Source organism: Oryzias latipes, chromosome 2 (assembly GCF_002234675.1).
Source record: "Oryzias latipes chromosome 2, ASM223467v1".
Classification (NCBI taxonomy): Eukaryota; Metazoa; Chordata; class Actinopteri; order Beloniformes; family Adrianichthyidae; genus Oryzias; species Oryzias latipes.
The window spans coordinates 568155-586937 of NC_019860.2; the positions used below are offsets into that span (position 1 = coordinate 568155).

An 18783-nucleotide genomic window follows, 5' to 3' on the forward strand; every position below is an offset into this window, starting at 1 on the left:
TGGCTCACAGAGGATCACAGCCCCTTTTCTGCTCAACTTCCCCTCCCTGCCCCCCCTCAGTGAGTCTACCCTCTCAGCCATCATCCATGTCCGTCCTCTGACAGACTGAGGATGTGACAGCAGCTGTCAGAGCTCAGAGACAAACTGCAGGACTTTCTGAGAGAGGAATGGACAAACATCTCACTGACAGTCTCTCACGTGGACGTTTTACTGTCAGAACCAGAACCAGAACCAGAACCAAAGAGCAGAGCTGACTTCCTCAGAGATTCACGTCAAATCCCACTGGATCCAAACCCAGCAAACATCTCTCTGTTCCTGTCAGAGAACAGAAAGGAGACATTGATGGAAAAAGCTCAGTCTGATTCTGATCATCCAGACAGATTCACTGAAGATGTTCTGGTTCTGAGTAGAGAGAATCTGACAGGACGTTGGTACTGGGAGGTGGAGAGGAGAGGATCTGATGTTTTTGGAGCAGTCGCATTCAAGAACATCAGCACATCTGGAAATGCCAGTAGATTTGGTTTGAATGATAAATCTTGGTCATTCAATTGTTTTCCAGACAGTTTGTCATTTTCCCACAACAGCATGTTCACCTCCATCTCTGCTCCTGGTTCCTCCAGAGTAGGAGTGGACCTGGATCACAGAACAGGTGTTCTGTCCTTCTACAGCGTCTCTGAAAGCAGGACTCTCCTCCACAGAGTAGAAGATGATGTACATCCTGTATCTGCCTTACAGGGAGATGGCCTCACTCCGAAGCAACAGAAAGAAATGACCGGTCTTCTGCATAAATGGAGAAGAGTTTTCTCTTGTAATTGTGGCAAGTGCTCGTAGCAGATAAAAAAACAACGCCACCCCGGGTACAGGGTCCGGGGAACCCAAAGCGCTGGAACACAGGCAGGAAGATTCATGTTTAAAAAGAGGCCAAGACGTGGTACCAGTTAAAAGTAATTGTATGTACACTAAAATGTATTAAAACAAGAAACTCGATCACACTGGGGAGGGAGATAGGGAGGAGACCCTTCGAGGGCCGAGGCCTACCAACGGAGCGCTGGGCCAACCCATGTGGAGGAGATTGGCAACCAAAATGTAAAAAAATAAAAACACTCCACTCTGTGGAATGCACACATGTGGAAATAAAAAAAAAACACTAAACCTGCACACCCGTCCCTGCACTCAGCCCCTAAGAAAAGAAGGGAGGAAAATATATAAAAAACAAGGTAATATTGTTTGAAAGAAAAACAAAAACCCAATGCCCACCCTCACACAAACACACACTGACAATAAAAAACAGGTAAAAACTGGGCAAACCATCAAACCATCAGGTGAAAACAGGATAAAACCAGCACAGCACAGATCCTTGGGAAGGGACACCTCTCAGCAGGTCATAAGTCCAATGACCATGGAGCAAAGAGGGGTTGACGCCACTCCGTTGGCTGCAGCGGAGGCCAAGAAGATGAATGTCCGGGCTTAGAGAGCGGCCTGAAGCCCCCTGGCAGGAGCTGGAGCACCGAGGCCTAGAGCTAGCAGACCGCTGGGCTCAAGCAAGCTGTAACTGCTCAGGAAAGCCAAACAAAAGCAGCAGCGTGCCTCTGCTGCCCCTAAATACAAACAAAAATCTGTCAAAAAGCCAATGAATACATTTTAAAACCAAACAGGCAGAGGCTCAGACCAAACAAACAGACCTTGGCAGTGAGGAGAAACTCTTCCACGCCTTAAGCTCACTGGGGCGTAGAGGGGATCTCCGGATGCCAGAGCTCTTTTCCAAGCTAAAAAACACGGTTTAAAAAAAACAAAAACAAAGCAGGAAGCCCAGAGGGTTAGCCACCAGGAAATAGTTGGAAATAAAGGGCTGTAATTCCACCAGCACGAGCTGCACCACTAGTCAGCATCACGACAACTCATCCTCTAGAACTTGTTTTACAGACTTCCTATCTGTTGGACTGGATGGGAAAACAAAGACCATTCTAGTGATGACTGGCCACTGCACCAAATATGCAGTGGCTGTGCCAATACAAACGGAAAGCAGACTGTTGAAAAATGTCTATGGGAAAACTTCTTCGTCCACTATGGGATCCCTGCAAAATTGCATAGTGACCAGGGTACAGACTTTGGCTACAACACCCTATCATCCAAGAGGAAATCCTGTTATCTGTTACAGCCCCGTTTTCATGCCTGTATTATTTTATTATGACAGATTATGTAAAACCCCTTGTCCACAATTGCACAAGAAAACAAACTAACCAGATTCTCAACATATGAGGTCATGTTTGGCCCCCAAGTCCGTCTACCGATAGATCTAGCTTTTGGACTACCCTTGAAAGTGGACCGATCACCCTCTTACAGAGAATACGTCCAGAAGCTGATCTCCCACTTGGAGGGAGATAGGTGGGCAGCCACCATTAATGCAGCAAAAGCTTTGAAGAAGAAAAAAGTTTGTCATACCTGTAGATCTGGATATTGGGGAGAAGGTCCTGGTCAGGAAAGGGCAACAACGGGGAAAGCACAAGCTGGCCGACAAATGGGAATCATCATTGTATATTGTTGTGAGTAAGGCTGGACATCTGCCAGTGTACACCGTTCGACCAGAGTACTTTGACAAGCGGTTGAGGACATTAGACCTTCTCTTACCTTGTGCCTTCTGGCCTTTACCTCCAGGGAAGCCATGAAAAAAACGAATGAGTTCCTGGAGCTGTGTCTGCCAGAACACCAGAAACTCCTGGACCTGTGCAAGATGAAGCTGGACCAGCCTCTGTGAATCCTGCTCAAACTTTAGAGGAACCTATCTTGCCTGTGGTGTCTGAATCGCACAGTCCGGAGGAACTGCAGGTGCGGAGGGGACAGCGTACCAGAACACAACCAATCCACCTCCAAAATCACAAACCTGGTAGGCCCCTTTTGCAGTGTATCCAGAGCGTGGTCCATGGGTTGAGCTCTGCATTCTTCTTCACCCTCAAGGAGGATGAAGAGCATGAAGCACCGTCCTGTTGCAATGATCAGCCAGAGCAGTTTCACATGAACGAGGATGTTCATGGGATGGGGAGGAGTGTAACCCCATGCAATCTGCCTAAGTGTGAACACCTGGCCCACACTCTTACTGTAAATGGGCCAATATCCATATAAGTTCTGGGTCGGCTATTTCACAGTCACAGAACAGCAGGGTTAAGCTAACACTGTTCTCAAAGCTAAGACTTTATTTTTTTTAATGGTTTGTTTAATTGTGTTAATGTAGCCAACCAAATCCATGTCAAAGCATTTTTGTTTAAGTCGCTGTCTTTCTTTTGTGTGAATTGCCCACTTTGAACTGTTTTTTCCATGATGCCAAAATGGCCACTGTGCTCTTGTATTGGATTGAATTAACATATGTTGTAATGTTTGTTTTATAATTATTCTGCTTTTGATCATGATAGGGTAAAAGTAACATGTAACTTTAGATTACATTTTGGTTTTAAACTTTTATCCAATTATAAATCTTGAACCTTGTCATTCTGTTTAAAAATTGAATTATTTGAACTGTGTACATCCTTTTCTACTAGTAAAAGCTGTTTTTTTTAATCAGAATATTGATTCTCTGCTTCCTAAAATAATGATGGCTAAGCTATTTCAGTACACCCAGTGAAATAACTGGCTTTTTGTTTCCTCCTGATTTCTATTTTTTTCTTGACCCTTTATAGGTCAGGTTTTGTTTTTGTCTTCTTCCATCTTTAATCTTCCATTTGATAGTGAGCTACCCAACAAATGACCCTGAGATCCTGATTCTTGAGATCCTGATTTTTTTTTAATATACTTTAGTAATTCTATTATTAATATAATATTAATATAATTTATACATTCTTTCTCCGCATTTGACCCATCCCCTGGGGGGAGCCCTATAAAAATATGGCATTAACTCAAAAACGTGCTTTCAGAAAAATATTGCATCAGGAAAAGATATGATAAAGATATTTTATTGATCCCAGCTTGAGAAATTCAACAATCACTCAATAACAAACAATGAATGACAATAATGAAAACATTCAGTTCGGATAAAAGCTTTTAGAAAAACAGTCATCAAGTGAGTTTCTATGGCAAATGGCCACAACAAACTGGTAGAACATTTGGAGCATCCACACATCAAAGGACCTTACTGTTCTTGAAAATTGGTCAAAGTTGAAATAGTATTGCAACTAGATTAGCTTAAAACCAAAAGTACTGCGTTTGTGGTAAATAAGACTAACAACAGGATTAGATACAATAGAACAAAATGCCATCAGTATTTACAAGAACCTAACTACCGCTAAAATAAAAAAAAGAACATGTCGCTTTTATGTGACAAAATAGGCATTCGAGATCTTCTGCTCGACACGGCATGGATTTTTTTTTTTACCAGAAGTTTCGGTCAGTAGTGATTCGATTAGACTACAAATCCTGTGACCGATGGAAACGAGGCCTCGAAACGTTATTTGGTGAGCACATTGAAAAACACAGAGGGGTTACCTGACACAGGTAGCATAGTCTGGTTTATCATTCCCATAGTGCTAGGCGAAGGCACTACCCCCATCAGTGCCCCCACTGCTGTACCTGCTCTAGGGAAGCTTGCTCCTGGGCTGGGCTCTCGGGTTCTTGCTGTTCCACAAGTTTAGCGGCACACTCTGAAATATTTCAAGCCATTGTTTTCACATTTTTTGTAATTCATACCAACAAAGCTACACTGTCTGATTTTGCTCATCAGCTACACACCTTCATACTCTGCTTTTGTGGAATCTTCAAGGTTCCTCCACTCTGTGCCTATTAATCGACTCAGCTCTCCGAACGAAATGTCTGGGTGCCGAGCTTTGATGACAGCCCGCATTTCACCGCTGAAAAGAATGTAGCCACTCGTATTCATTTTCCTGTTTGCTCCTTCCTTCTTTGATAAACCCATCACCTTTGGAGTGGCCTTGAAAAGAGAGAAAAACATAAAATCAGGGGAATGTGCTTGAAACCTAAAGAGCACAAGATTGTAGGCATTTAAGGTCATTGGAAGAATACAAATACTTGGGAAGGTGTGTATGGCATGATATCCATGTCACTTGACAGAGAGCTTTGCATTTGAGGCATCGAAGGTGTCACAGGAGCATCATCTCCATCCTCCATGTCTGCCAGTTTAAGTTCCAGCTCATCTATCTTCTTGTCCAAAAAGGGTGAAGTTTCCTCCTGTGGTACATTGAGTTTCCTACACAAAACACCAAAACAAGATGGTTAAAGAAGGATCTGATTCAGTTTAGATCAGAGGAGAAGTTCTTTTTGACTTTCCAAACCTGAAATAGTAAATCTCATCTTCCACCACTTTGGCAGAATATGAGAAGCGCTTCAGACCCTCTAATTTTTTCACTTGTTTCTCTGTCTCAATGTAGCTGCTCTCACACAGCAGGATGTCCTCCTCGGAGTATTCTGTAGGTCTGCATGACAGGTACTCCTTAAAGGAGGACACCACACATTTGCCTGGAAAAACAACAAGGGTCGTTACCAAGTCAGTTGGAAAATAGATTTTTTTTAATGACACGATTTTGGCCCCAGGGCTTCATTATAATGTTTCCTCACAATAGAGCCAAGCTAGAAGTTCCTCTTACAATTCCAGCCCTGTTTTCATGCCTGCATTCTTTATGTTGGGGTCTTGGGGTGTATGTGTGAATGTCAATGGTGGGTGGGGGAGGAGGTTGGCTTTAATTTCAAAATGTTGTGCCTATGTTTGGCTTTCGTTTTTAAAGCTCTTTGACGACATGAAAAGCACTTTTTTTTATCAATAACGTTTGAAGGCCCACATTCAGAGACGGCTATATGGCTGTGCCGTACCTAGGACACAAGTCATGGGCAAGGTTTCCTCCAGGTGACTTAGAAAAACCTCTCTGTTGTAAAACATCTTTGTGGGTTCGTGCTCCGTTTCCTCAGGATGAATGAAAATAGGTCCAAAGAAGAAGGTGGTTCCATTCTGCAACCACAGCTTCTCAATTCTGTAGACAAGTTAGTAAAACTGCATGAGGGATCACAAATTAAAAATTGTACTTGCAACACTGACATTTCTCAAAACCTATTTCTTGTTCAGAGGTTTTTCTTGACTATATATTTATTTTCACCAACCTGGCAACCCGGGGCTTTGACAATCCATGTGACTGGATGTAAACGCAGTCTCCAAGTTTAAACCACATGTTATTGTAGCATAACTGTTCAAAGTACTGGCAGCCTGGCTCGGCTCCATTTATCTCCATGGGAACATCCTCTCGCTCCTGAAATGTTAAACATTCACAAACATTCAAATCATGACAGTCTCTAATTTGAAATAGAGTTTTTTGCTGCCAGACTTAAATCAAAGTCAAAGTCAAAGTAACTTTATTGTCAAGATTTACAATGTTGACACATACATAGAAATTGAAATTGCGTTTTCTCTTCATCTTCAGTCAAACAGGGAGATACCTTCAAATTTCACAATAATCAAAGTATAAACAAACTATAAATAGAAAAGGCCTAAATATGAATAGTATAAAAAACAAAAGTAAAATGAGGAAAGAATAAAGTGACAAGAGAATAAAGTGACTGAAGTATAGTTACTTATATGTTAGCAAGTGAGTTCTCAAGCACAAACATCCAGATTCAGTGATGAAAGTCAGGCAAGGAAAAAAATCCCTGAACTTTTCTTTGAGCGATATGGCGGCGCGGAGAGAAATTTTGGAAAAATCCATGGTCTTAGATGCATTCTGGTACATCCTGGCAGCTAGTTATTCACTTCTTAATCAAGAAACTAAGACTAATGGGAGCATCATGATTTGTCGTTCAAACCCCTAGTTTGACTTTCCATTAAGGACTTGCTGGTCCTAAAAAAAGAAGTTGGATAATTGCTAAAAAGTGACACAATCCTACAATCTAAGCTTTTCCTTAAAGCTGCAAAACATACAACTGCTAAAATATAGTAACATCAAAGCCCCAAATGGCAAAAAGAACACCAGTAACTATGATATTCTATAAAAGTACCTCATTTGTACATGATTTCTGCCTCAGAAATGACAGATGTACAACATCCACTTGCACTGTTTTCTCAAACTATAATTACTATAATTACATTTACTACAATTACATCAAATATGGGATCTGCTTTAAACTATCATTCTATAACATAATACATAAATTCTTTACCACCAATACTAAGTAATGTCATGAAGCTGCAAAAGCTGTGCAGCATTTAGAATTGATTGTGATTTATTAAGGGAAGGATGCGTAGGATGTGCGTGCCCACGGTTTTATAAATCCGAAAATTTCCATCCGTACGCACGTCCTATGTTTCATCCGTACGCCACTTCTGACGCAAATCCTACGCAAAGTTTTATAAATGAGGCCCCAGGTCTTTATTTTACGGAAGGTATGATTAATTTGCTCAAAAAGCCGGATTTCCGGGAATTCCCAGAAGACTTTCATCACTGAGATTTTATTTTTACCAGCAAATCAAGGTTTGATTACGAAGGCAGAGTCCGGACAACAGAGACTTCATGAAACAGCTCAACATGTGTTAACACCTAAAAATAGTGGCACACATGTAGTTTTGATAGTAAATATAGCTTTTGTTTACACTGACTCAAGTTAGCAGAATCTAAAAGGTTTACTAAATACAGCTGGGAAAATAAGTATTGAACACGTCAACATTTCTCTCAAAAAACATATTTCTAGTCGAGCTATTGACACGAAATTTTCACCAGATGTCGGCATCAACCCAAGTAATGCACACATAGAAAGAAATCCAAACATTTATGTCCATAAATGAAGTTATGTGTAATAAAGTGAAATGGCACAGGGAATAAGTATTGAACACGCTTACTGAAATGTATTTAATACTGAGTGCAAAAACCTTTGTTGGTGATTACAGCCTCAAGACGCCTCCTGTACTGAGAAACCAGTCGAATCCATTGCTCAGGTGTGATTTTGGCCCATTCATCCACACAAACTGCCTTCAAATCTTCAAGGTTCCGGGGGTCTCTTCTGTGAACCAGGATCTTCAGTTCTTTCCAAAGATTTTCAATTGGATTCAAGTCTGGTGATTGACTGGGTCATTCTAGCAGCTTTATTTTCCTTTTCTTCAACCAGTTGAGTGTTACCTTGGCTGTGTGCTTGGGATGGTTGTCTTGCTGAAAGATCCACCCTCTTTTCATCTTCAGCAGCCTGGAAGATGACAGCAGATTCTGATCAAGAATGTCTCCATACTTTTCTCCAGTCATTATTCCTTCAATGATATGAAGTCTACCAGTACCACATGCTGAAAAACAGCCCCACGCCATGATGCTCCCACCTCCAAACTTGACTGTTGATATGGTGTTTTGGGGGTGATGTGCGGTGCCATTTTTCCTCCAAACATGTTGTGTCTTATGACATCCCAAGAGTTCAATTTTGGTCTCATCTGACCAGAGTATCTTCTCCCAGAATGTCATGGGTTTATCCAAATGTTGTGTGGCAAACTCCAAACGAGCTTCAACATGCTTCTTCTTCAAAAATGGAGTCTTGCGTGGTGTGCGTGCATGGAGGCCATGGCGGTTGAGTGCATTACTTATTGTTTTCTTTGAAACAACGGTACCTGCTGATTCCAGGTCTTTCTGAAGCTCTCCACGAGTGGTCCTGGGCTGTTGGAGAACCCTTCTGATGATTGTTCTGACTCCTCTGTCTGAAATCTTGCGAGGAGCACCTGGCCGTGGCAGGTTTATGGTAATGCCGTGTTCTTTCCACTTCCGGATGATGGCCCCAATGGTACTCACTGGAACTTTCAGAAGTTTAGAAATGCGCCTGTAACCAATGCCTTCAGTGTGTTTTGCAACAATAAGGTTGCGTAGGTCTTTGGACAGCTGTTTGCTTTTACCCATCATGCAATGCTTCTTGTCTAACACCTTGCTGGTGAGAAACCTTTTTAAAAGGCATCAATCAGGACTATACCAGCTGATATTACTTTGCACTAATAGGGGGCAGGTTAACCTTCTGAATACTGACAAACTCCAGCTGCTTTCTTGGTTTACCAGACCTTTTTACCCCTCCTTTTCTTCATGTGTTCAATACTTATTCCCTGTGCCAATTTACTTTATTACACGTAACTTCATTTATGGACATAAATGTTTGGATTTCTTTCTATGTGTACATTACTTGGGTTGATGCCGACATCTGGTGAAAATTTCATGTCAATAGCTCAATTAGAAATATGTTTTTTGAGAGAAATGTTGACGTGTTGAATACTTATTTTCCCCGCTGTATGTCAAGCATCTTTAAGAAAGGTTGATGTCATTTAACTGCAACAAACAACAATCAAATCAAGCAGGTGCTTCACCTCACCTTGTCCTCAAAACTGCCAGGGTTTGCATGAGAGAAGGACGCTTTGTCCAGGTTCGGTTTGGCAAACATAGAGGCCACACGAACGACGGGCAGAGGCACCACCCGGGGCACCAACTTTACTGGACTCTGAAGCAAGGTCCAAATTTTGATTTTCTTGAAGGGCCTTGACTTTACCAACATAGCGGGACTCACACACATACACATCTGCAGGTTTGAAGCCCTCAGGTTGCATTTCGAAGTAATCCTACGTGAATCACAAAAAGACACCTAAATTCACTACAGTTCTATTGTCATATGAAACCTTTTTGGGGGGTGTCTAACCTTCACAAAAACAACCACACATTTGCCGAGAACTTTACTGATGGGAACTCTGTTGCAGTAGTAGCTCCTGAAGACTTCTTTTTCCAGAAACGTTTGTGAAGGCAAGTGAATAGTTTCACTTGGCCGCTTGAACCAGGAGCCATAGAGCCACATCACACCTTCAAAGAACAAGAATAGATTCATGTCAAAATATACAGCGGAATACACTCAACTGAAATATTGCTGCCTGAAGATAGGTACACACATCAGTGAAGCATGGCATTTGACTTCACAACAGCTGATGCTGATGCCTCTCTGACTACTCTGAACATTTTTATAAACTATCATTTGCTGATCATATTTCTTTTAAGAAGCAAATGCTGAGTTTACCTTTGAGGCGAGGTTACAATCATGAAAGTTCCTCATATTTGGATTGGAGCACTCTCAGAAGATGCAGTGTCGATGTACACTGTACATTCAGATAAATTATTAACTAATATTTCTCCTCCTAGAGAAGCAATTACATTTAGAAATGTATGCAATACGTTTTATTTTTAAAACGACCAGTCAATGAAAGCTGATTCCATGGCTATGTTATAACAACATCCAAAACAACAATAACTAAGGTCTGCAGGACTGGTTTGTTCCAAACAGCTCTTAAACAATGGCTGAAAACAAACCAGTCCTGCAGATGTTAGTTATTGTTGTTTTTCTTTGACTTTTTTAGACTTGCTTTTCACTGTAAATAACCTTTGTAAATATTTTTACCACTAATATTGTGCTATTGTATTGCGTTGTCAATGTAACTGTTGAACCTCTTATCCTGCTTTAGGACAACGGATGAAGCTGCCATACTTATGTCAAAGCAGCTGCTGAAACATTGTTTAATATGCAATGTCCTAATTCAAAATAAATAAATAAAAATCTGATGAAAAGAAGTCAAAGTTAATACTTCTGGCCCTAAAACAATTCCTTGTGTGGTAGATGGGGTCTCTGGCACTGAAAATATTTTAGAACTATGGTGACAACACTATATAAGAATATTTCACTGAGTCCAGAGGGATCTGTTTGTAGCAAAGGACACTGATACCGCTGGTGTAATCACAGCGCATAATGTCCACCAAGCTATCTCCAAACTGTCAAACAACAAAGCTACTGGACTTGATGGGGTATCTGAGCATGTAAAGTTTGCCAGTGCAAGTGTAATCCCACTACTTGCCATGTGTTTTACAGCTTTAATGTTCATGGATTTTAACCAGACTCTATGATAACTCTTATGTTTAGTAGCAGGGATAAAAACATAGCTGGAAAAATTGGTTGCTCTGAAAATTACAGACTGATAGCTCTGGCCAGTTTTCTATCAAAACTCTATGAGATAATCCTGCTGGACAGGATTCCAGAGTTTGTAAAAATGACTGATAATCCATTTGGGTTTAAAGAAAAGATGGGTCCTGACATGTGTATATATGATCTTAAAGAAATGATCTATTTCTGTTTCACTGTTATCTAGATGACTGTAAAGCTTTTGACAGAGTAAATCATAAGAAATTATTTATAAAACTGGTGGAGAGATGTGTACCTAAATGTGTTGTGTGTATTTTGGCATATTGGTATGCTCAACAAACAATGCAGGTCAAATGAGGAAAATAGGGTTTCAGACCATACAACCTTCTCTCCTATTCCTTTTAACTTTTATGTGGATGAACTGTCTCTCAAACTTAAAGCACTTGTTGTTCACACTTGTGTGGCTGAAGATCTCATTGTCAACCATTTGATGTTTGCTGACGATCTAGTTGTGTTGAGTCCAAGTACTGCTGGTCTTCAATTTCTTAACATTTGTTCGGCTTATGGGCTTGATAATGACATCACATTAAATGCACAAAAAAGTCTGATTATGATTTCTCGGACAAAAGAATACAAAAAACCACAATTTCCCTGGTTTTGACCTATCAAATGCTGTACTCGTGTGTACTAATACGATAAAGTATCTTGGGCATGTCATTTCAGAAGACTTGTCAGATGATGCAGATATCTACAGGCAGCGTCATGATGTATATGGCCAAGACAACACTCTTTCTCTAAAGTTTGGTATGTGTAAAAGGAGTCATGGTGGTGTTATTTAAAGCATTTTGTCCTCCTCTGTATACAGCTCATCTATGGACAAACTATAAAAGTACCAGTATGAGAAAGCTGCAGGTGGTGTACAATGAGGCTCTTAGGGTGCTTTTAAAAAGGGCCAAGGAGGGCGAGTGCTAGTGAGCTGTTTGTCCCTCAGAATTAACACTCTTTTAATTAATGTATTTTTTTATGAATTATTGTAATTTTTCTAACACTGCTTCTTAACTTGTGTATTCTTGACACTGTGCTTTTTTTAATGTAGTGGGTTCGTGTACACCTTCTTTTGGACTATGAGTCTGGCATAAATTCTATCAATCTACTATAAATAAGAAGCTCGGTTATTGTAGCAGTGACACTCTGGTGCTCTACATGTAATGCCATGTCACATATATCTGTGACAAACAGTCCTTAGAGGGTTACCAGCGCTGTCTTCCCACAGACAATCAATGCAGACAATGTGAGGCTTGAAGTACACTTCTGATGGCTCCACATAGACAAATTCTCCCACGCTGTAGGTGATGTTGTCAAAGGAGCATTCCTTTACATAATTGAGAAGAGGGTTTGGTTCCCAGGGATCTCTTTGTACATAATGGGTTGTTCCCTCTTTTTTATCTGCAGAAACATTTCAGATACATTTTAGGATGAGAGATTCCTGTGTTTTCATGCATGAATAATAAATCAACTACCTTTGTTTTTCTCCTGTTCCTCTTCTGCTTTCTTCTTATCCTCCTCAATCTCTCTGGGAATTTTCTCTCTTTTTTCCCGATCTACATCACTTTGCAAGTGTTTCAAAGTGTAACGGAGTGCAGTGGACATTAGGATCTCTCCATTCTTGCATAACTCATCCCTGATCTTGATTAAAAAGTACTGCAGCTCCTCTGCATCTTCAAATATCTTTGAGTCTGTCCTGTAAACAGACAAAGCATGAGAACCATTAGTATGTATTTGAGCTGCTTTGATTATTGCTCTGGATCTAATCAACATCCAAATCCTAAAAAGCCCACAGGTGCAACCTGCCCCTGCTCTCGCCGCCCAATTCTGACTCGCCCTTACTGGCTGAGCAGCTGCTACAGGCCCCAGCTCTCCCCCTACCACATATGCCAACCTGGTCAGAGCTGCATGTGATTATCTCAGTCAACTGTTTCTTAAAATGGCTGCTTTTCTGTTTCTGGGTTTTAGTTCCATAGCAACTGTTTTATTTGTTTTGGTCACCTGGGGGTAAGGAGCCCGTGATGGGATATGGGTAAAAATACTTGGATTTACAGCAGATACCTTTACATTTCTGTCTGTGTTTATCTCCTTAACAAGCTCGGAATTCACAGAGGATGTTTAGAGATCAGATTTATTTAATTTAAAAAAAGCACAAAAGCATCCGAAATCATGTCTCCATGTCTGGGTTCATTCACATTCCGGTACGCTGCTACATCCTTGTCTCTGTGACCCAGATTCATTCAATAGGGCATAAATAAAAATAATAATCAAACTAAGGGGATCTATTTATTACTGTCTCCATGAAAATAAGTAAAATATCATAAGATTTAGGAGGTCCGAATTTGCTGCTTCCCCATACAGCAGGGGCTGTCCGTCTGCTCACGTGACAAGCAAACGAGCTCCGACTAGCCACGGAGCGAGCTATTCCCAACCGTGGAGCTCTTTTGTTTGTGATGCCTGCAGACGGGCAGCTGTAGAACCACTGTGGTATGGGATGTTGTACTTTAGGGTTGAACAGGCAAATTAATATTCAGGGTTTCATATATTGTAATATTCATGTTGTCTTTTATCAACATACTCTTTGGCAGTCCCTCTGCATCCGAAGGCTACATGCTTCATACGTTTCCCATCATGCATTACACAACCTGTACTGCCGCTCGACCAATCAACGTGTCACTGTAACTGAATGCATGCTTTCATTATCAGTAGACTAGATTACTGTAATGCCCTGCTCTCTAGTCTTCCCAGAACAAGGATAGCAAACCTTCAACTGCTGCAAAATACAGCAGCCTGTGTATTGACGAGAACCAGGATTGGCTCCCTGTGCAATTCAGAATTGATTTTAAAGTTCTTTTATTGGTTTATAAATGTTTTATGGTCTTGGGCCTTCATATTTATCTGACATGATTTTAAAGTATGAGCCCTCGCGGACCCTGAGGTCCTCTGATACAGGCCTTTTGGTTATTCCAAAAGTTAGAACAAAAACATACGGCGAGGCCTCATTCAGTTTTTACGGACCTCGCCTGTGGAACAGCCACCCAGAGAGCCTCAGGGCCGCAGAGACTGTTCATGTTTTTAAAGGAAGGCTCAAAACCTACCTTTTTAATCTTGCTTTTAGTTGAATTTTAGAAAATTATTTGATATTTTAATTATTTATTTTTTCTTTTGACTAGTTTTATATGTGTATGTAAATACATTTATTTATTTGTAATTTTTTTAATCACTCTTACCATGTCATATGTCTATTAAGGTTTATGTAATTATTTGTTTCTTGTTCATGTTTTAAATATATTTCAATTTTCTTCCTTTTACATTTTATTTGTACCTCCAGTGTTTTCCTCTGAGGGATCCTCCACTGACCCTTCTCAGTGAACAGGGTTTCTGCAATGGGATCTACCGGGTCTGACTCTTTGTTCGAATCTGGGGGGTTCTGTGGTAGTGTTCTCCGTGAACTTGGGTTGGGGGGGTCACTGACGAGGACATGTCCCCAAAATGTGGTTTTCTCACTTCAGGACAAACCCAGATCTCTATATTTTATCATGGTGTGCGTATGTATGTATGTCTGTGTGTGTGTGTGTGGGGGGGGGGTTGCACTGTTTGTCTTGTCATCTTGTTTTTGTTTTTTTTCAAAATTTTATTTATTTTATTTTTATTTAGGAACATTGAGAAAGTTATAAAACAGTACATTTAAATTCACTTAGGGTCAGTTTTGAACCCATGACATATCTCCATTCTCAACAATTCTTTTCCTTTTTTTTCCTTTTTCCTTTTTTTTTTTTTTCCAATAACATAACTTAGTACCTAACAAGACACAAAACAGGGAACAGCGGATGCATTATTAGGGAGGAAGAGAAGTTAAAAAAAAAATAATAAAAATAAATAATAATAATATAGAAATAAAACATTAATCTTGATTATCAATACAAGCCAGACATGTCTATTACCTCCATTTGTTGTAAATTATTAACATAAAATATGCATTGTGACCATATCTTCAAAAATTTGGGCATCTCTATCCGAAGTGAGTAGGTTAGTCTTTCCATCTGACAGGTTTCATTTACAATGTCTATCCAATTGTCCAAGCTGGGTACAGTGGGGAGGAGCCAGTGTCTTGTCACTGCTTTTTTACCAGCAGTTATTAATATTCTGAATAAATTTTCATTGGTAGGTGGGAGTTGTGTCTTACCTAAAATCAGATTAGTGAAATCACAGGGTATTGTCTTACTTAATATAGATTCAATGTGTTTATGTATTTCCTTCTAAAATTGTTTTATAATGCCACATTCCCAAAATATGTGGTAATGGTTGGCTTCTACTTCTCCACACTGCCTCCAGCACTTATTTTTATCTCCATTGCCATGTTTCTTTTGTTTGGGTGTAATAAAAAACCTCATTAAACATTTCCATCTAAATTCTTTCCATGCATGTGAATTTGTACATTTCCACACTGATATACAGCAATCTTTCCATTCTTCATCTGTCATAGTTGTATTGCTTTCTTCCTCCCATTTACTTTTTATATATTGAGTTGAGGTCAATTTTTTACTCATAAATCCCTTGTAAAGTCAAGATATCATACCTTTTTTACATTTTCCTTTGTATGCTGTTAGTATTTCACCAAGCACTGGTTCCTGTGTATCCATGGTGTGGAGGATCTCTTTGTTAATGTAGTTGCGTAGTTGTAAATATCTGTAAAAATCATTTTTTCCTAAGTTATAATTATCCTTAAGTGTTTGGAAATCTTTCATTATTCCCTTGTCTATTAAAGAGTGATATGTGTTTAACCCTTGCATTGTCAAATGACGAAATCTGGTGTCTAACTGGTTAGGCTTGAAATCATGGTCGTATGCGCACCATCTTACAATTTTTAAGTTATTGTTTAGTCTGTATTCGTCCTTTATTTGGGACCAGATATTTAGTTGTGTCACTATCCATGGGTTTTCAACTTTCCCCAGGTTTTCCCCTATGTTTTTGTTTCCCATGAGCGCCTGTAGTGGGGGGTCTGAAACTAAAAGTAATTCAATGTCTTTCCAATGGGCATAATAATTTGGATTACAATGAGTTATTAGGGGTTTGAGTTGTGCGGAATAAAAGTAATCTTTTAGGTTAGGGACTGCCATCCCTCCACTTTCTTTGGGCAGTTGTAAGGTTTTAAATCTAACACGTGGCTTTTTGCCCAGCCAGATGAATCTTGATAACATTTTGTCCCATTGTAAAAACTGTTGTTTGGTAAGTTCTGCAGGAAAAGCTTGGAAGAGAAACAGGAATCTCGGTAGTAGGTTCATTTTCACTGATTCAATTCGTTGGGTTAGCTGATGTAAGGGACGGCGGACCATCTGTTGATGTCAGATTTTATCTTTGTAATCAATTCTTCATAATTATATTTTGTTGTGTCAGTAATATCTTTGGGAATTATAATTCCCAAGTATTTTAGCAAGGACAGGTCCCATTTGAGATTTAATTTGCTACGTAGTGGGGTTGGTGGATTATAGTTTAATGTCAGTATTTGGGTTTTCCCCATGTTTAACTTATATCCTGCGTGGTATCCAAATGTATTTAAACATTCAAATAATCTGGGCAATGATTCATTAGGTTCACTTGTGTAAATTATTAGGTCATCAGCAAATAGGGCAACCTTATGCTCTTCCCCTTTAATAGATATTCCTTTTACTTCATTAGTTTGCCGGATTAGTTGAGCGAGGGGTTCAATGTAGAGTGCAAAAAGGAGGGGTGAAAGCCCACATCCTTGTCTTGTTCCGCGTTCCAGTTCAAAGGTGTTTGACAATTGACCATTGATTTTTATACAGGCGGTTGGTTTTGTGTATAGTGATTTTATTACTTGTATGAACTTATAATGAAACCCAAATCTCTCCAAGACTTTATATAAAAAACACCAGCTGACAGAATCAAAAGCTTTTTCAGCATCAAGGCTGACCATTGCTGCTTCTATTTTGTTTTTCTGAATATGACTCAATATGTGTAAGGTTCGTCTTATGTAATCATGCGCTTGCCTTTGTGAAATAAAGCCTGTTTGATCGGTATTGATGAGACATGGCAGAACAGATTCTAATCTCTTTGCCATGTTTGCTGTAAACAGTTTATAATCCACATTGAGGACAGAGATGGGTCTAAATGAACTACAGTTAAGTGGGTCTTTTCCTTCTTTCGGGATCACTGAAATATTTGCTTGTTTCCATGTAGGTGGTATTTTGTTCTCTTTTAATACTTTGTTTAAAATTTGGGTTAGAAAAGGTAATAATTCCATTTTGAAATTTTTGTACCATTCTGAAGCAAAACCGTCTGGCCCGGGTGCTTTGTTTGCCTTGAGATCTGTTATGGCTCTTGACAGTTCTCCTTCGGTTATTTCAGCTGTTAGTAACTCATTTTGATCCTCTGTCATAACTGGTAAATTAAGTGTTTTTAAAAAATTCTGTATTTGGTGGGTTTTTTTTAAGTTTGGTTGTGTGTACAAATGTTTGTAATAGTTAAGGAAAATGTTTTGGATTTCGCTTTGGTTATGTACACAAATTTTGGAACTTGGGTCTTTAATTTTGTAGATTGTGCTGTCCGCTTCTTGTTTTTTTAATTTACTTGCTAATAGTTTGGCAAATTTGAGTACTGGATTCTTGATATTTTTGTTTTGTGTATATCATCTTCTTCCGTATATCTGTTTGATACATTGCATTTATTTTGTTTCTTAAAATTTTTAATTTTACTTCAGTTTTTTTTTCTGGACGGTTTTTATGTTCTTTCTCAAGTTGTTTCAGTTCTTTACTCAAGTCTGATAGTTTAGTTTCTCTCCCCTTCTTTTTATGCATGCAAAAGGATATAATTTTTCCTCTCATCACTGCCTTTAATGTGTCCCAAACAATTTCCGAGCTGACCTCCCCGTTAAGATTTTCTTCCAGAAAAGTTTTGATGTCTGATTTGGTTAGTTTGATGAATTGTTGGTCGTTAAGAATACTTGTGTTTAGTTTCCATTGTAGGTTTTTGTGTGTTGCACCAACTTTTACATTAAGCAGTACTGGTGCATGATCTGAGATGTCGATACTTCCAATTTCAACGTTTTGGATCCTTTCACGATCCTTTTTAAAAATAAAGAAATAATCTATCCTTGAATATACTGTGTGGGCGTGAGAATAATGGGTGTAGTCTTTTCTTGTTGGGTAGATATCTCTCCAAATATCTATAATACCGTGTTGTGACATCAACATTTTGAATTTTTTCTGCCAGGCGCTCTGGGAGGCTAGTCTTGATGAATCCAGCCTTGGGTCTAGTCTAATGTTCCAGTCCCCCCCACATATAATCATACCATCTGCCTGTGTCATCAATGCTATAAGTTTTTGATAAAATGAAAATTCACTACCAGGGGGGGCATAGACATTTAAAAAACTTATTTTAACCCCATCTATTTTCCCTGTTACCAGTATGTATCGCCCTTCTTTATCTTTTTGTTCAGAAATGAATTCAAATGGTATTTTTTGGGATATTAAAGTTGCAACACCTCTTCTGTGTCCAGTTTTATAAGATGAGAAATAGACTTTTGAGAACCCCATGCTTTTTAGTTTCTCATGCTCAGTTGGGTTAAGATGAGTTTCTTGTAACATGGCAATTTGGACATTGTTCTTTCTTAGTTTAGACAATATCTTATTTCCTTTAATGGGGTTAAGTACTTCATTTACATTATATGATGCACATAGGACTATATTATCTGTCATGGTATCTTGTGTCTGACAGAAGAGTTTTCTTGGTACATGGTCCCTTTACATAATAACAATGCATCCGTTTAACTAGAAAGAGTTGAACATAGAAAACAACAGGAATAAAAAAAAACAGTGT

General features: G+C 39.4%; 1 protein-coding gene across 3 annotated transcripts in view; it reads right to left on the reverse strand.

Moving 5' to 3' along the window:
• Nucleotides 1-6096: 6096 nt before the first annotated feature.
• The window catches only part of LOC101169930, an 83172-nt gene continuing 70485 nt past the window's right edge, over nucleotides 6097-18783 (reverse strand). For all 3 annotated transcript variants that reach the window (XM_023963860.1, XM_023963854.1, XM_023963865.1), the window contains 5 exons: nucleotides 12420-12640; nucleotides 12154-12345; nucleotides 9637-9794; nucleotides 9316-9559; nucleotides 6097-6242 (listed from right to left, as the gene is read on the reverse strand). In XM_023963860.1, coding sequence (XP_023819628.1) covers nucleotides 9323-9559; nucleotides 9637-9794; nucleotides 12154-12345; nucleotides 12420-12640 — 808 coding nt within the window. In that variant the 3' untranslated portion in view covers nucleotides 6097-6242; nucleotides 9316-9322. The remainder of the gene's footprint in view (nucleotides 6243-9315; nucleotides 9560-9636; nucleotides 9795-12153; nucleotides 12346-12419; nucleotides 12641-18783) is intronic.